Source organism: Salvia hispanica, chromosome 6, assembly GCF_029641045.1.
Source record: "Salvia hispanica isolate PSC_SH4W2 chromosome 6, Shi_PSC_v1, whole genome shotgun sequence".
In the NCBI taxonomy this organism is placed as follows: Eukaryota; Viridiplantae; Streptophyta; class Magnoliopsida; order Lamiales; family Lamiaceae; genus Salvia; species Salvia hispanica.
The window spans coordinates 14,020,429-14,044,049 of record NC_142697.1 but is presented as its reverse complement, the minus strand read 5'-3'; the positions used below and the strand labels follow the sequence as shown (position 1 = coordinate 14,044,049).

Below are 23,621 nucleotides of genomic sequence, written 5' to 3'. Positions count from 1 at the left end.
ATATATGCGTCTAATAAGAATAATTAGTAAATGTTAATTTTGGTCCTAAACACCTGACAAAAATATAAATTTGGTCATAAACATTCATTTTATGAGAAACAAGTCCATCACAAATGAAAATATCTACGAAGTAGTCCTTTTTTTACGATTCTGTTAAAAAACTGACAGTCAGCGCTAATTGCACAGTGGCATGACCGGTAGTTTTTTGATAGAATCGCCAAAAAATGATCATTTGACAAGAATTTCATTTGTTATGGACCTGTTTTTTAAAAAGTGAATGTTTTGGACCAAATTCGTATTTTGGTCATATGTTTAGGACCAAAATTAACTTTTACTCATCTAATAGTCAAATAAAGAAATCTAAAAATGTTTATATCAAAACGATAAAAGGGTCCAAATGTTCGTATCACTCTCTAAATTCTAAACTCACATATTCACTTAATTCAAATAAATACTCTGTTAGAATTCAGGATTAAGTCCAGTACTTTTTTTTTATTTGTATATCGAATTGCAACAAATTAAAAATTTACACACTACTGAAATTAATTAATACTCCTTATAATTGCAAAAATGGCTGATGCTTGAATTTGGGGTCTTGGGAAATTTTCATGAAAGTATAAGGGGCGAAACAAAATATTCCCGTATTCCATTTCCACCAAGGCGTCAACCCTCTGCAAGCAGTGTAGAGAGAGAAATTTACAGCAAGAAGCCAAAAACCATCTCAGAGAGGTCTTCCGGCGAACAACAAACCCTAGGATTAGTTAATTTTCTTTGTCGATTATTACTATCAATTTTCCTTGATTGTATCTTACATTATCAAGATCTTACTTCGTAATTATCCATGGTAAGAATCCATTCAACCCCAGTCTATCAATTAATTAGTGATTTATATCACGCTTCGAGTTTGATTTTATGGGGTTTTGTTTTCTGTGTCTGGTCTAATGCTGATTTCATCTCGCGAGGCTTCTAAACAATGTGGCTTAAGAAAATTTGAAAACTAATTCTGTGTCTTCTACTGGAATTATTGGGACTGATTATAAAAGGATTAGCGTAGGGGCTTAATCAAGTTAGTAAAGTTTTTTATTTCTGTTCCTGTAAAATGATGTTACTGGATACTTCAAAAACAGAGGCTCTTCATTTAGTTAGGTATTGTCGAATTGACATAATTGTAGCATTGCTTGTACTGGAAATCGTGTTGATATTCTTTTACAACTCTTTTAGCTTCCCAGCTACTTGGAGCAATTATTAGCAGAAAAATGTGGTCGATAATGTTTTCTAAGTTAGAAATGTTTATGTGGTTTGGCAAGTTTTGCGAATTGGTAGTTGAGTAGTTTTGAATCACATCCTCGAGTTAGTTTTGGGAGGAGAAAAAGGAGGCTAAAACTTTTAAACTTAGATGTATGCTTTGCTTTGGTATCGGTACTTATCTTTGTCTATCTGAAAATGGTGTTATGTTAATATTAGAACTTCTAAGTTCTAACTGCTGTAGTGGGATTGATCATTTGCTATATATTAGTCGCACTAATAATAAATTTATGTCATGGACAATTTGTTTCAACTGTGTTTTGGTTTAGAGCGTTGAAGATGGAGACAACTTGGGAAACTATACTAAAACATGATTACGGTTAAATTATTCATTTTTATAGAGTTATTGATGAGCAGTAAAAATAAAGATAGGTAATTATAATTAGCTTCTCGTGACTTATGATGTTTCTAACTTCTTTTGGTAACATGGTATAGAGAAGGGTCTCCAAGATTTAGGTTGACCATAGTTTTTTCCTGACCTTTGTGATTCAAAGTGATGAATGCCCCACCCTCTAAGCTTCTTTGTTGGCATGCTAAGTGACTTCCATTTGATCATTTTCCATTTGGATGAATATCTATGATTGATTGTATGGTTTCATATTTGGAATATTTACTGTTTTCGTTGATACTATTCCCTCTGTCCGTGGTTAGGAGTCCTGATTTGCCATTTTGGTTAGTCCGCGATTAGGGGTCACGGTTCACTTTTGGAAATAAGTCTCACATTCCATTAACTCATTCGCTCACGCTTTATTGTAAAACTAATACTCCCTCCATTCCTTCATAGCTGAGTTGTTTTTTCATTTTGGGAATAATTTCCATAATGGTTGTAATAATCAACTCATTTTTTCTTTCCTACTTCGTTCCCTCTTACTTTTTCTCTCTACTTCATTCACTTTTTTACTTTATTCTCTCTACTTTTTTTCTCTATCTTACTTTACCTAGTTTATTATGTACCCACTTAACACACTAAACATCCATTTCTTAGCTATGAAAGAAACGGAGGGAGTATAAAAAATGAGACTCACCATTCCAAAAAGAAGTGCTTGGCGATGAAAGAACGGAGGGAGTATAAAAAATGAGACTCGCCATTTTCTATCCATTTTCCTTTATGAGTACTTCATAATACTCGTGACGAACTCAACCGGGACTCCTAATTGCGGACGGAAGGAGTATTATTATTGGATAATTTTCATTCTTGCTTGTAAAAGTTGAATTTATGTTTCACGTAAATTGCATTAATTTTTTCCTTAATAAACTTTTCACGTTTACTCCCAATATATTTTCCAAAGCCACTTCCCCATGAAATTTCTTTATGTCCAAATGATGAAGAAATGTAAAAGTCGTTTTTGCCTGTTGGCTTTTCAGCTGGTTAAAAATGTGTGTTCATTGGTTGCTACGCAATTGCTGTACTTTAGCTTTTAATTTTGTAAATTTTGTATGTGAGATGAAGGATACATGTGTAGACACGTCATGTGACAGTGGGTGGAGAATCTCTATGGTTTTGTTATTTTTCACTTTGGTACGTATATCCCGCATATTATATGTTAAATGTTTGTTACAGGTACTAGCCTCCCCAGCTATGGCAAACTCCAAGGGATCATCTACTGTTAGAAACATGATGTACAATGGGAAGAATCCGTTATTACCTCCTAAAAGTCCATTTCCTAGCATATCACCATCATATTCAGAATATGTTCCTACTTCAGTGATTGGTTCAAAAGCTCTTCCAAAACCCAGAGACGGAAATCCACATCATTAGCGTACTTCTTCTGAAAGTTTTTTGATAGAGAAACAGCCGTCTTGGCTAGATGAACTCCTCGATGAACCCGAAACGCCTGTGCGTAAAGGAGGTCATCGTCGCTCATCGAGTGATTCTTTTGCATATATTGATACAGCTAATGCTGGAAGCATGAACTATGGAGCTCAAGATGATATCAAGTTCAAGAATATGATTCTATTGCCTTCATGGTGATCTCAAGACTTTGATTTTCATAGGGATATGCGGAAAAGTTCTTTTTATTTGGATCCAACCCTTTCTGGCAGAACAAAGAACAAGCCATGGGATGCACCTGTAAATTCGATTGCACCTCCTCGTGGCCTTCCTTCAAGGGATGTTGCCACCATCCAGAATGTTGGATCAGTGAACTCCTCACTGGATGTTGATAGAATTCCAACTTCTTCTGCTCAAAAGTCAGATGTTGAATCTTTTTCTCAAGATCCAAAAGGCTCCTTTGAGAAAAAAGACACTCACGTGAAGAATCTGGCATCGGATACAGATACAAAACGAGCCAAGCAGTAAGTGCACCCCTCTTCATTTCATTTCATATAAATTACCTGTTTTTCAAGTTAAACAAAGTTTGAACTTCATGTTCACTTTTGTGTTCCCTGGCCTTTTTAAATTGTGTTTTCTCTAATGAGTTTTACTTTGCAATTATGGTTATACTTTGAAATACATGATTGAATTCTTATATAGTACTTATATTTAGGTTAAGGACGTCAATTCGAGAACATGTTATTGGATTTTTCCAACTTGTGCATGTCTTATGCCTATGTTTATTATGGGACTCAATCTGTCCAATTATGAGGTCTAGTCAGTTACTGAATTAACTCTGTCTGATGCTTTTTATAGAAGTTATTCCGTCTCTCCTATAGATAGAGTCACATGATTCAAACTGAAAGTTAAGTGACTTGCTGAGCAACAAATTGTTGAAATATCTGTCTTGAAATTCCTCAAATACCCTCTTCAGACTGCAGTGATAGATGATCATGTGGATCATGCTTATATTATATTAGTATGGAATACCTGTCTTTACCACATAGGGTACTAGTTTCTCTCTAATTTTATACTTAGCTGCACTGACATAGGGTAGCTAAGTTCTGATCCAAGCCCCTACAATATAAGAATGAGTTCTCTTTTTAAATAATATCATTTTCTTCTTTTAAGAAACATTTGATCACTTTCTTCTTGATGTAATAACTGATGTCTCCGAGGTTTAAAATAAAATGTCAAATTTTATATTCTTGATGTTTGTCTTATTCATAACCATTCCTTGAAATTTCTTTTCAGTATTATCTAAAATGCATCGCAGTTTTATCTAATCAGTTGTGCAACTATATTATGTTGGTTGTTTAGTGTCATTGTTTGAATGGATGTTGATGAGCTTTATATGGTGTTTAAGTGGTTACATCGGCCTCCAGTCCTTTTAAGTGTATACAATAGTTGTCTGTTAGACATATGTGGCCTAACTTATGAATCCGGAGTGACAGTGCTGTTGCTTATGGATCTGAATGCAATCTACTGCTTTGATCCTGTGTTTTGCTAGGTAAACATATTGAGCTTCAGTGGATTTGTTAACAAGATGAATCTAAGGCATACATACTATTCAATTTTCTATGTTGTTTTATTTTGTCTTTTGAGTTCCAAGTGCATATTTAATCACATGATTGACAATTGTAGAGCCTCTTCACTAGAGAATTTGGTGCATTTTCTGAAGCTGACATATCTTCTTAGACAATTTTCTGTTATGTTCAATATAATTTCCAAGTGTCCAATTGATTTTTAATGGCCAATGCAGGCAATTTGCTCAACGTTCACGCGTCCGAAAGCTTCAATACATAGTTGAACTCGAAAGATACGTTCAAGCTCTACGGCAAGTACTACGATGCTTACAAGTCTTAAAATGGTGTATAATCTGCTTATGGTTCAGGTTTGGGATATAACTATACTTTCATAGTTGCAGGCAGAAGGCTCTGAAATTTATGCTGAGCTTGAATTTCTCAACCAGTAAAACCTTATTCTCAGCATGGAAAATAAATCCATGAAGCAACGTATGGACAGTTTATCTCAGGAGCAGCTAATCAAATATTGTGAGTTTTCGCCTACCATAATTAATATGGATGGTTGTGCTTCTTCATCAACTCTTCCTACTTGTATTCAAAAGAGCTATAGAAAATTTTGTTCTGGAACTTCTAGTTTACAGTGCAAGTTCCATGCATATATATATTGTTGGTTGGTGGGTGCCGATTCAGTTATACTCCTATAAACAAAACAAAGAACCATGTGTAATAGGAGGTTTATTAGGTAAACGGGTCCATTGTTATTGTATTTCACTCTGAGATTGTCGTGTTACGAAATGGTCTCAACTTAATGTTTGGTAAGGTTATGTAAAAAAATGCTTGGTTAAGTGTTAGTGTTGTGTCTACTGTTTAAAGGTACCATGTTTCTTAGGGCAATAGGCCATTCCATGGCTTAGAAGTTAAAAAAGTTTTAAAATTCATAGGAAGATCTTGACTCATCTGATTGAATGACGATCATCTTCTTTTTGGGCGGTGGATAGTATCTTCCTGGAAATCTTACTGACAATTTGTTTAAAGTCATGGAAGTTTATCCATATATTTCTAGACCTCATTTTGGGGATGCATGTGCAGTCGAACATGAGGTATTGGAGAGAGAAGCAGGAAGACTGCGAGGCCTATATCAGCAGCAGCAGAAACCGCCACAACCACAGCAGCAGATATCTTCTAGCCATCGACGTGCCAAGAGTAGAGACCTCGATCAACAGTTAGCTAATCTTTCCCTGAAACTCAAGGAAACAAGTTCTGGTCAGGATTCTCTCTCTGGCCAACTTCATATGTAGAGTACAATTTCTCGACTTATTATTGTGTTTCCAAGTGCTAACCAACTGACGATGCATGCTGATGAACAAAATCACTCCCCTTACATGGGAAGAAAGTCAGACTGGTCATGCAAGTGCTATGCGACAATGCACCTGTTTGTGTTGCTTGTGTTTCTGTTTTTCCTTATATTCCTTGTTTTCAAATGTAAGTGACCATTGTCTCTCCTAAGGTTAGTGGCATGTGCGCCTGGTAGTCCTCGCTCGAAATTAGGAGTTCTGGCGGACGACTCACCCGAGGTGGTTATCACCCGAAAATGCTAGGTTTATTGTACCCTAAGTGATTAATCTGTCTTAACATTTTTACTGCCTCCTGCAAGTTGGTTGTTAGTACTTGCTAGCAATTTGGTATGTGACATGTCACAATCAATTCTTCATTTATGCAGTTACCTTGTATGTATGGAGTTTAGTATCATTCCTGCTGCTGATTATGCTATGGAGATACTTTTTCACATTTGTAGTTCATATTGTTATGTGATTGGTCAATGTTAAAGTTGCCACTTTCTGATGAGATAGGATCACATTTTCACTTAATAAAATTACTTTTTTCTTTTTTATCTTTTTTTACTTTACTAATTTTGCATAAGAACTTGTAGCAACACTATGATAATGGATTTGGGAGACTATGTTACTAGTAGTGATGGCATATAGAAAAACTCAGACCGACCCTGCCCTATTAGTTCGTTGAGTTAATTGCCATTTAAATCACAAATTTGGTCTAATTTAGGCCAATCTCGTGAAATTTGAAATTAATACATTAAATTAAGAAATTTTAATTTTTTCTCAATTATTTTATTCATATACAACGATATATTTTGATGATGTTAAAAATGACATTATTTCATTAAAACATGTCGTTTTGACATGATCAAAAGATAATATTTTGTATATAGGTGAAGTAATTAAAAATATTGAAACTTCGTGATATAATATTTTGATTTCAATTTTTATGACTTAGATGGTTATTAACTTGATTACAATAATATAGAATTTATTATTTTGAAATAAGGTTATTGGTCCCTAAAATTATAAAATTTGGTATTTTTACGATCTTAAAACTCTATTGCAAAAGTCATGAACATAAATGTAGTGAATATTCCAGATTGTGGAATTTCAGCAAAAATTGGGAGAAAATTGTACTCAAGTAATGTTTCAGATCGTTGCTGTCCAACATAATACGAACCCATGGAAAAGTTTGGCAGTATACTACATACTAGTATATAAAATAACTGTAACAAATTTCGATCAAAATTTAGGCCCATTAATTAATCCCATGAATATGATAACTAGATTACTAATTTTGCGAAAGGGAAGACGTTGTGTGAGATAAATTAGAAAATAGAAATGGTCGGACCGGTGTATCTGCATGCAAACCCGAACCGGTGTTGGAGGAATGGAACAATGGCGGATTGAAACTCTCTCTCTCTTAAAACTTCCAAATTACAGCTCTCGCTCTTTAATATTCTGGTAAATCTCTACTTTCTGGCACACCTCTTCCTACCCTTACCCTAACCCTAACCCTAATTTTAGTTGCTCAAGCTTCTTCAATTGATTCGACAAATTGACCTTCCTTCTGGCCATGGAGACTCACACTCTGTTTGACAGACGTCCCATATCCCGCTCCAGAGCTCCTGCTGTTAAATGGTTCAAGGAATGGTAAAAGAAGACAACTTTAATTCTTTCTGCGCAAATTGAATTTTAGTTAGATGATGAGTTCGTGTTTCCCCCCAATTTTTTCAATTGATTTTAATTTGTGTAATTCTAGAAGTTACTAATTTCTTGAAATCATTTTCAGGGTGCCGCAAGATACTGTTTCAAATGGTGGGAAATGCCTTGTCTTGAAATGGGTTAATGGTGAGTATCAATGGTTTTTAATTTTTCTGTCATATTATTGATCAGTGTAATTGTGTGTTGGTTTTTCACGTGTATGTGATTGTTGTAGAAGATTGGCCTAAAAAAGCATACAACAAGTTGTAATTTCTTTTTGCATTTGTGTGATACTTGATTGGCAGACAATGCCAAATATATTTGACCTGCGAAGCTGCTTGTATTCGATTTCAGAGGTGACGATGAGGGCCATGAAGGAGAAGTCTAAAGAGCCAGAGGCGGTGGATTCCGAGCCTGAACCCACAACAGAAGTTCTCTTCTTGTGCAGTTATGAAGGCTGTGGAAAGACATTTATAGATGCTGGAACATTGAGGAAGCACTCTCATATTCATGGGGAGAGACAATATGTTTGCCATTATGAGAATTGTGGGAAGGTATATTGCTTTAGTGAATTCTAACATAATTAGCATAACTGTCTTTATTAGAGGATGAAAACACCTAGAACTAATATTATTTAGTCCGAGTAAAATATGCTACAGCTGTATAAACCTAAACCAAAAAGTATGAGGAACACTATTTAGACCAAAAGTGGTTGCTAGATGTTATCCTAATTGTTCGCTTTGTGTGGAGGCTGGAAGGGAATCAGAACTATTTCATTATCTAAGTGAATGCCATGAATTAACTGAACAGTCTCCACCTAAACAGACATTAGATCATTGTAATAAAAAGAAGGGAAATGATTGCATGATACGAGTATATTATATGAATGGTTTACTTAAGAAAGAACTTGTGGAATTTAGTTAACTGTAGTCAATACCTCATTGAAAGTGAAGGAAACTAAACTGAGCAATTGGAAGGAAATTCCTGCACTTTCAGTTTACCTCTAAACTATCTTCCTATGATTCATTTTGTTTTAACTTTTAACTTAAGCCAAATTTCGGTTTGAGATAGAACTATGTTGTTTCTGCTGGTTACTTTACTGTTCTTTTTTAGTACTAGAAGTTTTTGGGACAACTAGCTACCCTTGTGAAGTGGTAGTGAATGAGATGTTATATTGTTAGTATGTTGAGTTGCTACTAATCGAAACAAGGAAATCTGAATCTCTGTATTTTTCATAGGTATCATGAAAATTTTATCTTGCATATGTTTCTAATAAACAAGTATAGTACTTAGCATCCTAACTAAAGTGTGACTGGAAGGGGCTTTTGAAATTGGAAGGCATATTATTCTTAAGAAAGTTGGATATTCAAAGAGAGTTATGTGCCTCTCCTATCATATGATGCTGTTAATCTCTTTATACCGTCTCTGTCATCTGAATTCTGTTGCTGTGTATTTGCAGAAATTTTTGGACAGTTCAAAGCTAAAGAGGCATTTTTTAATACATACTGGGGAGAGAGACTTTGTGTGTCCACATGAAGGCTGTGGTAAGGTTAGTACACTAGCTTATTTATTGTCACTGCCATCCCAAAAAGAAAATCCAACTAAGCATCTTCTCTATGAGCCATCATCAGTCTTTCTGTTTGGTCTTATGTGTAACAAGCGTGAGTGCCAGTGGGTGCTAATTCTTCGCTCCTGATTCTGAGAAACCCCAAATTGCTACTTGTTTCACACATCTTATAATTTTCTGTTATGCAGGCGTTCTCTTTGGACTTCAATCTTAGGTCACATATGAAAACGCATGCACAGGAGAACTATCATATTTGTCTGTATCCTGATTGTGGAAAACGATACGCCCATGAATACAAGCTAAAGAATCATGTTGCATCTCATCACGGGAAGGCGGTCAGTTATACCTTCACTGTCTTCTGCTTAATATCTTTCATGGCATGTGTTTCTCATTTGTTATGTTCTTGCTAAGACTAGTGCTTCTTTGTCATTGCACTCGTCGAACCTTTAGTTATTAAACTGCGCCCTTTCATATGGTGTGGGAATGTCAAGAGCGTTAAGCATGAGATTGGTCATTATTGTTTTTTGATTAATGCTAAATCTTGAACTATACCTAATGGTTAGCAATTCATGCAGAATGTGATGGAAACACCCAAATACGTTATGCCTCCAGAAAAGCCCATGAAAACTCCTAAGTCTACTACAGGAGCAACGGGCCCTGCATCATCAGACCGACCATATGGCTGTCCATATGAAGGGTGTGAGAAGGCATACATTCATGAATACAAGCTGAATCTTCATCTGAGGCGAGAGCATCCTGGTCATTTTCCAGATGAGAATGCGAAAGCCAACAAACCAAAAACTGAACAAGAGATAGATGAAGGCAGTGATCAAGATGCATTTGCTGGCAAACGTAGCAACGGTAAGGCCCAAAAACGAAGCAGGCCAAAGCCAAACCTGAAGTTGCCACCTTCGAAGGTTTCTCATCGTAAGACTACTACTATTTCCCCTGTCAATTTGAATTTGGCAAAGAAACATCGGCCTCTCAAGGAAAAAATATACGAAGAAGATAGTGAAGAGACGGAAGAGGAACGAGAGAATATTGCAGATGGGTGGAGGTATGGTGACAATAAAGAGGATGACGATGAAGAGACAGAATATGAAGATTAAGTTAAAATTTTGCTGTGAACATAAGAGTGCATTTTTTCAGATCTTCAAATAACAGCTGTAGACTAAAAGATACTAATTCTTTATAGCCAGATCAGCATTAGATACGACTTTAGTGATTCATTACCATTAAGAATTTCAAGAGCAATCAAAATTTTCAGCTATTTATTCTCAAGGAAATCTTCTAACCAAGAGAAATTTTACCTCTTCTTTATGAAGATTCATTAATAAAATTAGCAGAAACTTGAACAAACATAAACAGTAAAAAATAGGAAAAAGATTCTAGATAACTTCCATAAAAATCAGTACATGTAAAGCCATGGTACAAATCTCACTAGAGTATGAAGCACCAAAGGGATAAAACTTACACCAACATCAACAGATAAACAAAGTGATGGTTCAATCTCTCAATACATGTAAAGCCATGGTTCAATCTCTCTAGACTATGATGCACAAAGTGATGAAAAATGAGACTAGGGGCACTAGAATCACAATCAGGAATGCTCTTCATGCCCAAGGGTTAAACAAATCCTGATAACTGTTTTAATGAGATTTCACATATTCCTGGACGATATGCAGACCCTCGCTTTCTTCCCCGTAATCCTGCAAAAAACAATATCATCGTGATCATGAGTTGAAATTTATTTGATTTTCCTGGTATTTAAAGAGGCAAAAGCATTGGGGGTAACTCCACAAGGACTAAAGTCAAAGCTCAAACCTTCACAACAACGCATGCACAGCCCACCACCTTCCTTGCTTTTCCTTCAGAGTCAATCTTGCATAGCTGAAAAAAATAAATAAAAAGGTGTGAAAATCAACAATAAAAGATGAAAACATTAGAAGACAAGATAGAGATTTTAGAGGCTTGGGATTTCCAATCTGTGCCATGAAATCATCCCACACAACACTTTTATCAATCATTATTTATGCATGATAGTTAAACAATACAAAAACACAGTCTTACCTTTAACTACATACTGGGCAAATGTATAAAGGCGTGCCATGAGAAAAATGGATTATTGCATCAATATTCACACAAAGTGTATCAGAAGACCGTCATGAGAAATTTAAATCCACAATCATCCTTTGGCCTCACACAAACACAATTCTCTGTATGTATTTTCTATCCCAGCCTCTCAATTCTCATAATTCTATCATAAATACTAGATTATGGTTAAGCATTTAGATAAGAAAAGCTAAAAACTGATGTTGCTCCCTCAGATGTTCAAGATACATAGGAGAATGTCTATCTGAATTAAACTGAAGGAACAAGTTGATATTGGGTGCTGCATTCATCTCCAAGGCAGTGGAAGTGCCAAAGAGTCAAACTTCAGCCCCATGTACCCAATCCACAAATACATACCCAACTTGACCCAAAAATGATTATATAGACGAAATGGCATCACTTACCCCGGCCCACTCGCCAAGAGTTTTAGCACTAGGCACAGTTATCAAGCTAACATTGTGATCAGCACAGAGTGCTTTCACCAATTTGACATAATCTGCCTGGTCACAGTCCTCTGCCAAGACACAAAGCTGAGCAGCATGCTTCTCAATGACCTTGGCAGCTTCATGGAGCCCCCGAGAAAGGCCACTGTGGGCCCTGGACTTCCTCAGAACCAGCTGCAAAGCAGTCATGATATCCATGGGCTCCCCAAGAGCTGGAGCTGGAACTGGAGCTGGAGCATCAGCAACAACAGCATCCTCACTGTGAATTAACAAATTAGACATGCTAAGTACTGAAACAGTCTTGCAGCTAACTAACGAAACCATACACACATTCATAATACATATAAACTAGGTTTGGATAGAAATTGTATTTTAGCATCTCGCTTTCACAAGGTACATTAGTAACGCATGTAACTGTATAATCCAGATACGCACAACAACATTCGATGTAATTTACGAATATAAACTATCCAATTACCCCGACATTTTTCTCCCAGATCCGACTTCCGAAGCCTCTAACCTGCTGTCAATTGTAAAGGAACGAAGTTAATAAAATTCCTCATGAATTCGCCATTTTAACTGAAATAAGCTAAAATGATCTGCCAACTTAAATCACTCCAGCACAGATTGGTAAAACCGTAAACTTCAACTAGGCATGATCAGTATCCTACAAATTCCAAACTTCGCAACTACTGAATAAAGCAATAAAATCCAGTTGTTTAAACACAAAATCAGTAATAAGCACATCAAAATCTGCAAATACAGCATCTAAATGTACAACTACCTGGTGGCGGAGTGAGCGGCGCTGCGTACGAAATCGGCTGAAGTGGTAAGATTATGAAATAAGAGATGATTTATACAGCTTAAACCCTAACCTGGGTGAAGTTTTTCAATTTACTTAAATGCCCCTTGGGTTTTTGTCAGTTTAGCCAATTATTATAATCCGTAGTAATTTATTGCCTGATTTTTAAATGCAACTTTATTTTATTGGATAACATATTGCATGCGGATCTATGTCTATATATAGGATGAAATAACTAAATTTGAATGTATACATTGTTTCATGTGTTAAGCATTTCTTATGGAGTAGTATTATATTAAGTTGGTGTTTGCCAAGTTATTAATCATATTGTGAACCTATATAAAACTTAATCATTTTCAAAATGGCTAATAATTTTGAAATTTTTTGTAATTTTCGTTTTCACAATGATCCTTTGACTTATAGTGTTTGTTCTAGTCCACAATAGCCCAACTTCTGTTGAACATTTTCGCTGGAAAATATTTAAGTGTGCTCGATACAAAATTAAAAGACTCGTTATTGAAATAATTTGATTTCATAAAAATTACAGACCATATTATAATTAATAACTACAATTAACATATTTTAACATTTAATATCGTAGTAGTAGCGTGTTTAGCAAATCTCTGTTTTTTTATAGTATTTGATATATTAGAGCATCCACAGTAGGAAGGACACTTCCCGGACAAGCCACTTTTTTTTTGTCCTCAGGCACTTCTGATTTGTCCACAGCTACAAAAAAAAGTTTCCACCGCAATAATTGACTCTTTTTTTGGCCACATTTCACTTTATTTTATTTTTTGCTTATTTTTTCAATGAATATTAAAATTATTGGCCAAAAAATAATTAGAAAAAATATATAATTTAATAAAAAAAATAAAACTAATGGCCAAAAACCAAATCATTTTGATTGGACTCATTTGCCCGAAATAATCAAAACCCATTTAAAAAAGCCCAAAAATAACCTATATTCTTCCTCATTTTAAAAAGCCCAAAATTAATCCATTCAAATCCCTGCTTTTCATCTTCTTCCTCATTCTTCTCCTCTTTCTCTCTTCCTTTTGAAAACGAAAAAAAAATCAAAATTCAAAATCGGCGCCACCGCGGCTCACCCACCGCACAATAGGTTGCCGCGGGCACCGCCGCGGCTAGCCGACTCTCGGCGCGTCCTCGGCGAGTAAGTGGCGGAGGGCCTTCCGCCCCATCCCAGATGTCCACGCCGTGCCGGAAGCTTCCTCCACTATAGTTCGCCGCGGCTAAGGCGATTCCGGGCCGGCTGGTGCGCCGCCCCTACTGTGGATGCTCTTACAATCCTTATTTAACGGAACCATTAACTATTTTGTTTTGAAATAACACATCATATATTAATTATTTAAATATATTCCATATAATATCTTAGTTGGAAAAAACATAAAGATAAAAACATGAAATTTTATAAAGAGATCCAAATAGTATTTTTGTCAAATTTATATTACTGAAACCTACGCTTGAAACCAAACAATTAGTAATATTAAAACTTCAATTAACCTGCGCTTATATCAATCTTTTTCTCTAAACAGAACCAAACAATTAGTAATATTCAAACTTCAATTAACGTGCGCTTAAATCAATCTTCTTCATTAAGTTTCAGCCCTTGTAATCAAACAAAAAATTTTCTCTTCTCTCTGCGTATTGAAAACAAGCAGGAACAAGAACTTTCATTCAATATTGGGAACAAGAACTATGACAGCTATTAAGAATTTATTTTAAGAGGTTCAAGTGTAGGGTAGGTGTAATCTATACAATATAAAAGGAGAATTTTGGGAGGTTTTGAATAATCATTTTATGTTGAGGGATGTAAATGCAATTAATATAAAATTCAGAAATTAATTCTAATAAATATATAATCCACTTAGAGTCCCATGTTTCATACGTGAGTGAGTGGGAAGTTAATTATACTAAGAATTATATTATTGGCAAAATAAGAAGGTTTGCATCTTTTTATCACAATGGCCGTCCTATATTAAAATGCGCACATGATGAATACCTCATAATCTCTTCATGGATTTATCGAAAAGCTTTCTGAAGAATCAAAAAGGCTTGGGAGTCATGCAACTAAAGTTGATGAAGTTCAGACAAAGTGCATTACTGACTTTTCCAAAGCTTATGAGGTTTGATGAATAAATGGTTAATTGTCAGAATGAAATTGACTGTATTTCTTCGAGTTTATTAAGATTTGTATAAGCAGGAACAGTCCAGGACAGATGCGCAGAAGCTTATTGCTGATGTGACCACCTTAGTTTCTGACTGCATGCGTAGACATAAAGAGATGGTCGGCTTCTTTTGGTCTTCGTCTTTTGTTGTATGTGCACTTTCAGTTTTATTGAGATTTCCAACAGTGGATGTTTTTCATGCATATGTTTGACACGCAGTTGTATGGATTTGCTCAAAATCTAAGATTCTTAAATGCACATCAGTGGAAGCCATGCTTTTAGTGAAAACTTAATACCGCATGACAATTTTTTTGGAACCTTCTCTTCAGGAGTTTCAGTGAGAGTAATGAACTACGCGATGTTGAGATAGAATCTGTGAGAGTTATGCTGAAGAGAGTTGCAAAGATATTATTCCTTTGACTGTCAGTTATTCTACACTTACTATTGTTTTATTTGTTAATTGTAATGTTAAATACTCCCACTGTCCCATTAGAAATGCAACGTTTTCCTTTTTGGGTTGTCCCACTAAAAATAAAACGTTTCCTAAAATGGAAACATCACTCTCTCTACTTTTCCCTCTCTCTTACTTTACTCTTTCTTCATTAACTTACAAAACAACACTTGCATAAAATCCTGTGCCGGAAACCAAATGTTTCATATTTATTGGGACGGAGGGAGTATAAAGAGCTATGTCGTTGGACATTAACCACTTCACTGCTAGACCAAGACACACAGACATACATTGCTGTTTATGATTTGTTAAGGTCACTGTTGTATAGAGTAAAACTTTTTACTCGCACAATGAGATTTATGTGGAAGAAAATTTTAGATCATTTATATTCTCAGGGTTGTCGGAACAAGAAAGAGCATCCATTTCTGAAATTTCTGCAACTGCTAGAGCTCATTCAGAATAGATGATCATTCTAAGCAGGCAGCCTGTATTAAACAACATACCATTAACACTTTCAAACAAAAATATATGGTATGCATTATTTTGCATCTTATGAACCGTCCTTTTTAGCAGTGTGAATCAGATTATTACAACATTTTCATCTTTCATTTAAGGATTATGAGCCAACTGAGTCAACATTATCGTGGCTATTCTTCTTCCTACACTCTTTTCTCAAGTTTGGCTATGCGGTATTTACTTCTATTTCTCTTTCTAATTAATATTTTTTTTCTTTAATTTGATAGTATACAATTACTACTATATTTATATTTGATTTTGGTGAAATTAACAGGTTGATTTTTGGATATATCTTCTTGATTTGGATGGCTAAGGAAGCCTCCACAAAATCATGTGGTGTTCATTGTTCAATTGTGTACTTTCATGGGTCTCATACATCTTATGCTTTGCATACATATTGATTATTGATTTTGTGCATTGCAAATTGATTTTGTTCTTTATTTTATTGTGGTTTTAGGTGAGGCAAACGACTTTACCTACGAGTTCTGTTGAAGAGTGACGAATTGTGAAGAATTGAAGGTTTTAGTTTATAATGATGGGATTGATTTTAATTTTAAAGTTAATGTAGTGTATAAAGAAGTTTTAAAAATGATGAGAAATTATCCATTATATTTAATTCTTTATTGTGATAGATTTTTATCTTTTTACTACATGATTTAATGTTTAAATATTACATTATGTAATTTGTTTCAAATTTATAATTGTTACTCATATTGTTCACTGTTAATATTGATTCTAATTTGTTTAATTAATTTAAAATTGAAAATTAATGTTTTAAAAACATATTAACCTGTGCATAGCATAGGCGTGATACTAGAATGTTTAATTATCAAATCTTTTCTTAATATGTATGGCGAAAAATATGAAATGCAAATTTCATTAAATAAGATATGACGTGGAGTTTATTTTAATAATAATTGATGAAGTGGAAATATTTAACAGTAAAGTATTTACAGATTGAATAAAATCTGTTAAGAATAATCTATTGATATAAAATTTAGAAGTACAATGACCAATTAAAATAAAAAATTTGTTTAAGAACCTATGGATGTGTTTTCCTTTACAAATACGTGCACATACATATGCATCAACTAAGAAATATTTTAATTACGTATTACTATGTACTATATTTAGAGTAATAATAAGTTTGTTGCATATTTGAGTAAATGGCAGTTTACAAAATTAGGATCAAACATACTTGGAAATATATGACGCGAATAAGGTCTTACATGAGTAAGCTACCGATGCCGCCGGTTCAAGAATAGCCGATTCCAGTTCCAGTTCCAAGGCAATTTTACATAATTTTACACAGGAGCTACCGGTTCGGGCCAATGATTTACGGTTCCAAGGCAATTTTATGGTTCCGGTTTAAAGATTAGCTCTCATTAGGCAAATAACAAAGAAATCACACAGTAGTATACTAAACAACTAATGAATCTCATCCACTTCCCCTGTTATTCACACAAAATTGTTATCGCCACAAAATGAGAAAATCTAAGTTAAAAGTGCAATCTGGGATGGGTTGAAGAACAATGCATGCATATTGAGATCAATGAGACAGGTCCATCCAGTGTCTACTATAAAAATACAAGATCATATCTTCTCCGCTCTTGACAGGCAGTTACAAAATCGAATAAAAAAGATGAGGAAAAAAGAGAGAGCATACATCATGTTGCTCTCAATGTATCCTGCCGCTTTAGAGGGATACCTTCTTCGCCAAAACTATCCTCATTGTCGTGCTTTGGAAGTCTTGACACCGAACAACCTAAATACAGAACAGTTACTTAGTATGTATGCAGGTAATGGAAGAGCAAGCTTAACAAAATCATCTGATATCAACTAGTAATACAAAGCCAGTAAAAAGCTCACATACCATCAGCCATGTCTTTTGTCTTGTGGAGAAGAAAGGTACCGGAGAGAATAGTCACGAACCCACACAATTCCGTGACAATCTGAGTCAGATTCTGTCTGTCCCAATCCTGCTCCACATAAAAACCCTTTATTACTTTCTTCCTTCATTGGGCTAGGAGCTACGTAAGTAAATATGAAAATGGCAAGACTAATGAAATTTTGGAGGGTAAACATAATGGTGCATTCATTTTATCCGTACATATACACATTCCCGAAGCTTAAAGGTAAAGTGGAGTGAAGATCAGGTGGAACAAGGAAAGAATCACAAGTAACAAAACCAGCATACAGCAAAAAATCGAGGCAAATCATAAAAATCACAAAATAGCCTATATTCTGAATCTTAATTCCATTATTTTATTAGGTGGTCTTACTACAACTAGATTCATCAATTGACTTTATCCATTTATCCAAAATTGTCAGGGAGGGGCATTCTGCTACAAATAACATGTTAGTTATTTTAGCAGCAGTATGGTTACCTTGAACATGATCACGCTGGCCACGATAGTTAAGGATGTGAACATGACATAGTAAATTGGCGAAACAACAGCAGTATTGAATGTGTCCAGAGCCTGCATTCAAGATTGCCGGGATATATGTAAACAGAGAAACATAATAGACAAGGCCAAATAAAATAATATCATCCAATAGTAAGATTAATGCCATCGAATGTAAATATATCACCAAAACTAATAGAGGAAAATACCTTATTTAGGTAATTCATCTGAGTGAGAACACAGGATAGGACGATCATCACAAAAACCCATGTCTGTGGATATATGAGCTGATTTGTTCCTGATAAGGTCAACTTCAAAGCGATTCCCAGTGCTTTGACACTCATTACCTGCCAAGGCAATTTTACATAGTTTTTCAACATTCATTTAGCACAGAAAAACAATCTCCTTTCTACTGTCTCATGTAAGTAGGATCTAAGAGAAGTTGACACTTGACAGAGGAGAACTATATAAGAAAAGCATCACCTACCGACAATGAACCAACTAATGAACAAACACCAATATAGAACCATATATGTGTTTGGCCATATTGAGGTACATAATGGTATATTAGAACGACGACAACTGCTATCACCAGAGCTGCATAGAAGACAAAAGCTGCAGGAAAGATGCATGGTCTTTAGCTCAGTCTATACAACAATTCTGCAGAAAACAAACCAATCAGTAAGGAAGTTGCACTTAAAGTGACCTGGCTCAGTAGCAAGGTCCCACACTTCTTTCACAGATTCAATCTCTCGTTCTTGTGGAGCATGTAGGACAATTGTGATGGAGCCCACAACACATAAAGCGCAACCAAGAATACCAAAAATGTGTAGTCTCTCCCTCAAAATAACATGTGCAAGTACAGCGCTGCAGTAAACAGGCAATAATCAGCAGTCAGAATAAGGTGCCAATTGCTGACTCTAGGCGGCTGATAATGTCATGCCTGATAATAATGCTGAGTGCACCAAGGGGGGTAACCAGAATGGCTGGTGCAAATGCATAAGCTGCGAAATTTGCAATTTCTCCAACAATCACTGTAGAAACAGCAAACAAACCAATAGAGAATACTCAGTTTGGGGACGTGTAACATCTCAGAGTCTAAGTAACAACAGAAATGTAACCTCTACGATATGATTCCAAATTTTGACAAAATTAAAGTAGTAACTAGCTGAAACCGTCAACTCTTAGATGTATTCTGACTGCTGCTTAAGATAATCAATGAAAATAATGTAGGTCGAAAATACTTTTTAATGAAGGTTCTTGAGGAGAACAACAAGAAACAGACAACAATATACTGGAAATATCAAAATCATATGACACCAACTAACAATCCTGGCCTTCAACATTCCAGGCAGAATAGGCATAATAGCATAGACAGCATAGAAATTAGAAAAAATTTGGTTAGTATAATTTTGTCCCCGCAGTTTGCACCTACAACGAGATTTTTGAAGACACAATGTAAAACACAATACATTTGAAACACCAAACATGGACTCCTAACATTAATTATGCAAACATAATTTCTCAATAACCAAAAAAATGATATGATCAGGATCAACCTTCAGTCAATGCACTTGTCAACTGCAAAAGAAGTTTCTCTACTACATTATTTCAAAAACGTTATGGGAAAAATACCTATATATATGTTGGACAATTGCATTTCATATATTAACTTCACTAAGAAGTATGAACTATACATCCTTTCGGTGTGCGTCTTTCTCATAATAGTCCATGTTTTTTTTGTAGCCATTAACTGAACCAATAACGGTTTAAATGTATTCATATCATGCTTGAAGAACCTGGAATTAACTTGGTAGCATAGGAAAACAGTTGTTCTAATGAGGAAATATGCAAGTCAAAGGTAATATATGGGGTTAAGTAGCAAATACACCCCAAAAATTTGCAGCTAAAACCAAAACTCCCTATCATTGTTCAATTCCCAAAAATAGGGAAGATCGCCTCCTCAAACTAGCAGGCCCTATAACTCTGTTATAAAAACATCTATCTTTTTCAGGCCAGATGTGGTTCGAGATACCACTGTCACTGCTATAACACCGTCACTCCTTCACCGTGAACCGACTCCAACCTCCTTCTCTCTCTGATCACCTCTCTCCCTCTCGCAGTCGAGCATGCCGCCTCACGCTAGAAACACCCCACCTCCTCTTCTTTCCAAATATCGATCCATCTCTCCTCTCTCATTCCTCACAATTTCTGGCCAACGCAGCCGTTGTGACAGAAGCAGCGCCGTCATCTCCTCCAGCACCATCTGACAATCTCGCCTAGCCTGATTTCCCTTGACCCTCTCCCCCTGTTTCATGCCTCAGCCTCTAGCTTCGCCAGATTTCCCTTTCACGCCCCAACCTTCTCTCCCTTTTCCCTTTCCTGACTTCTTCCCTCCTTGCGAAAACACCACAGGTCACCACCGTCGAGACCGTCTCTACCGTTTTTCCTCCCACCATCTTATGTGGCCCAACACAACCACTCCACCCGTCTTCCCAATTCACCAGGACAGCAATAGCAAAGATTCATCATCATCGACTCTCCTTCCTCCAGCCTAGACGCAGAAGTCGCAGCTCCTCCACAAAACTTCCACCTCACCACTCAACTCAAAACATCGACAACGACAGCAGCCAGCAGCCATTGAGATTAGATCCCCCCCCCCATTAAAAAAAAGAAAAGAAACTGATTTTTTGTTAACAGAGTTTAAGTTTCTTTGGTGAGAGGGGGCAATTTTCCCTATTTTTGCGAACATTGGTGAGAGCAATCAGGAGCCATTGTGTTTCTGCAGTAAGGTTAGGGTGTACTTTGCTACTTATCCCCATATTATATAGTGAACACAATTTATGTTCGACTTCTCATCTTTGAGAGTAACCTTTGTTACACGGCTTCCATAAAGTCAATAGTTTTAGATTGGCAAACTCATAATGATCCATTATATTAACAAGATATCCTAACCAACTTCAAATGTTGATACGCAAGCTAGTGGTACTTTTATTGCTTTTTAAAATATTTCAGCATGGCATATGTGCAAGAATATTCATAACCCAGAGAGCTGGTGCACAGATCAACAAACTCTGCATATTCATATTTTAATTAGGAATAACAAGTAATGACCACCATGCACTCAAGGAGTTATTTAATACTAAGTCACTTGAAGCGGACCGGATATATTAGAAAACAAGTTACATTCGTATTCTCCTAAATTGTGGCACAGATATCTGTATAACTCAAAATACATAAGTTCTTTATTAAAAATATAAATATGCATAGAACTTACTCGTTATCATGCCAGTCCACCATAACGGCTCATATAAATATGAATATCCTCCAACACCTATAGACAAATTTAGAAAGAGAAAACCACGGATATAAGGATAAATCTGACATGTTATGGAAACAACATGCAACTATAATTAGCAGAGTGATAGAAACCACAATAAAAAAACAAATGTACAGTGACAGAAACCATCTCGTCAATGGCAAAGTACAAGCAAATAATTTAAATGTATTTAATGGCCTGGCATTATAATCATGTATTCAATTTTCAGTTATACTGCAAGCCTTCAAGGGGAGTATGTTCTTACTGTGCCCCTTCTATCAACCAAAGCAGCAGCCATTGTTGAATATCAAATTTAATAAAATCAGCTAAAAACATTGCAAGCATTGAATAGCAGAAGCTATTATGTCTCATTTGTAGAAAAAATGACCTATCATCATCTCTTGAAGAAAGAAAAAATCTGTATTACCAATTTTTATAAGTAAAAGATTTTCATGACAGCAATTCTCACCACACAAGTTTTTGAAAAAGAAATCACCATCCACGACGAATTAGGAAGCAGTTAAAAATACATTCCCGCTAGATTGTTCTCGTGTAACAATTTGATTCGTAGAGTATGGATCCAAAGACAGTGTGAAATTGGAAATGCAAACACAAGGGGGTTCTGACAACAACTTAATTATCTCCAAGAATAGAGGACTCCAATAATTTAATTGTACTTTGAATTAGAGTAGCAGAATCAGCTCCAAAGTTGAGTGCAGGATTATCATGTGTACAAGTGATGGGACATTATGTTTCAGTACATTTTTGATCCAGGAAACCACCCATAAATTGACCAGATAATTTCCCCAGGCCCACAATTCTTAATTTGGCATCAAATGCAGATTCGTAGCTTGTGTGCAGATCAGCTTCAGTATTCCTCATTGAGGCTAGATGTACTTTAGCCAAAAACTGAAGATCTTAGTAATTACTAACAAATATAGCAATTTGAGCTTCGAGCAAGAAGCTCATTCATTAGAAATCGTATGGAAGATAAAATACGTTAAGCAGCTACAGAATCACAAATTATGAAGAAGAAAATTGAAATGAAGCGTTAATTAAATTACCAGCTCTGACGCCAGATGCCCCGGCTTTCTTGAGCCCCTTCTTCTTGACAATGAAGCTGGCGCCGATGAAGAAACTCGAAGAGAGTGCTAAAACCAAGCCCTTTATGTTGTCGGACGACATCCCCCGGTACGAATCCGACATGGCATCCGTAGCCGCCTGCTCGGACGCCATCCTATCCAAACCCCAGAAATCCCAACTACCTTATATCAAACAACACCGACAAAAAGGTAGCCCAGGTGGGAGGGGTTTCCTAATTTCGCCCTAAATCCGCGCAATCAATTTCAGCTTCAAGCTGCCCATAATGTTTTCTTATTAAAGTGAATGAAATGGAATTTTGTAGGGTTCCGATCTGCAATTGCCGGCGGTAGCTAATGATTGGTGAAGCTTCGACGGGAGTGATGATAAATAGGGAATATTTGTGGGATATTTCAGATCGGTGTTAAGACTTCTCCTCGACTGAGGTTTTGATGTGATGATTTTTAAAATGAAGCAAAAATAGAAAGGAAAACAACAGTGAAACAGAAAAGGGAAAACAGAGCAGTATCTGTGTTTGGGGATTTTTGAGGAAATCAAAATAGTACTCCATATATAAATAGTACTCCATCTCAACAATGCGATAACTATAACCTTCTGTTTATTAGAAATAGAGTAGCATATCACCATAATTATTACTACTATAAGTTTATAATTACATACTAATGTACTCCATTTATTAGGCAATTAGATCTTAGCCACATTTTCGACTATCACCAAAGATGATAACCATATTTTTTGCCTTCCAATATTTTGTAAGTTACCCTTAATTTGGAGAAATTGTGTTTTGCTAGCTTCAATAATGCGTTCTTCGAGGATGAATTGCACAAGTTGTAATGTTTGTAGAGTGTGTTCATATGTCTATGGCTAAGGACATATAGATTAGTTTATTTTAATAATGCTTGTATGAGTGTACATGTAGCATAGGCCAATTTATTTATTTGGAAGAGGTGGTGGTGGATGCTTAAATCATTGAATGTGGTAGTACTTTTTTAGATTTTGGGATTTTTTCGTAATGCCGCTAGTTTTGGAAT

General features: G+C 35.7%; 3 protein-coding genes, 1 non-coding gene and 1 pseudogene across 10 annotated transcripts; 2 read left to right on the top strand and 3 right to left on the bottom strand.

Annotated features, from left to right (window-relative positions):
* The first annotated feature begins 304 nt into the window (after window positions 1–304).
* On the top strand, window positions 305–6,535 carry LOC125207596 (uncharacterized protein At4g06598-like; annotated as a pseudogene). The gene is made up of 5 exons (XR_016132669.1): window positions 305–844; window positions 2,867–3,600; window positions 4,881–4,959; window positions 5,040–5,172; window positions 5,734–6,535. The product of XR_016132669.1 is annotated as an uncharacterized protein At4g06598-like (transcript).
* A 727-nt stretch (window positions 6,536–7,262) lies between these two features.
* Window positions 7,263–10,494, top strand: LOC125205804 (zinc finger transcription factor YY1-like). 4 transcript variants are annotated; one of them, XM_089061212.1, is made up of 7 exons: window positions 7,263–7,445; window positions 7,584–7,634; window positions 7,774–7,832; window positions 8,020–8,239; window positions 9,145–9,234; window positions 9,441–9,587; window positions 9,828–10,494. In XM_089061212.1, the coding sequence occupies exons 4-7, from the start codon at window positions 8,048–8,050 to the stop codon at window positions 10,359–10,361; spliced, it is 963 nt and encodes a 320-aa protein (XP_088917338.1). In that variant the 5' UTR covers window positions 7,263–7,445; window positions 7,584–7,634; window positions 7,774–7,832; window positions 8,020–8,047; the 3' UTR covers window positions 10,362–10,494. The 4 variants fall into 4 exon arrangements, with proteins under 4 accessions (XP_088917338.1, XP_047960896.1, XP_047960894.1 ...); XM_048104939.2 differs by having other exon boundaries at window positions 7,509–7,634; window positions 8,040–8,239; XM_089061211.1 differs by having other exon boundaries at window positions 7,264–7,445; window positions 8,040–8,239.
* Window positions 10,495–10,627: 133 nt separating this feature from the next.
* LOC125205805 (small ribosomal subunit protein eS12-like) lies at window positions 10,628–12,690 on the bottom strand. 3 transcript variants are annotated; one of them, XM_048104941.2, is made up of 5 exons: window positions 12,589–12,690; window positions 12,286–12,330; window positions 11,769–12,066; window positions 11,077–11,142; window positions 10,628–10,961 (listed from the first exon to the last, which is right to left on the bottom strand). In XM_048104941.2, exons 2-5 carry the CDS (start codon window positions 12,291–12,293, stop codon window positions 10,902–10,904), a joined length of 432 nt encoding a protein of 143 aa, XP_047960898.1. In that variant the 5' UTR covers window positions 12,294–12,330; window positions 12,589–12,690; the 3' UTR covers window positions 10,628–10,901. The 3 variants fall into 3 exon arrangements, with proteins under 3 accessions (XP_047960898.1, XP_047960899.1, XP_047960897.1); XM_048104942.2 differs by having other exon boundaries at window positions 12,592–12,684; XM_048104940.2 differs by having other exon boundaries at window positions 12,286–12,327; window positions 12,589–12,613.
* Window positions 11,357–11,451, bottom strand: LOC125208688 (small nucleolar RNA Z161/Z228). The gene has a single exon (XR_007174171.1). It is a non-coding gene; the product is annotated as a small nucleolar RNA Z161/Z228 (small nucleolar RNA).
* A 4,593-nt stretch (window positions 12,691–17,283) lies between the features above and the next one.
* On the bottom strand, window positions 17,284–23,125 carry LOC125207277 (putative magnesium transporter NIPA4). Its single transcript, XM_048106550.2, has 9 exons — window positions 22,554–23,125; window positions 21,448–21,504; window positions 19,114–19,204; window positions 18,877–19,037; window positions 18,658–18,785; window positions 18,380–18,517; window positions 18,153–18,245; window positions 17,639–17,744; window positions 17,284–17,530 (listed from the first exon to the last, which is right to left on the bottom strand). Exons 1-9 carry the CDS (start codon window positions 22,723–22,725, stop codon window positions 17,433–17,435), a joined length of 1,044 nt encoding a protein of 347 aa, XP_047962507.1. The 5' UTR covers window positions 22,726–23,125; the 3' UTR covers window positions 17,284–17,432.
* Between the last annotated feature and the right edge of the window lie 496 nt (window positions 23,126–23,621).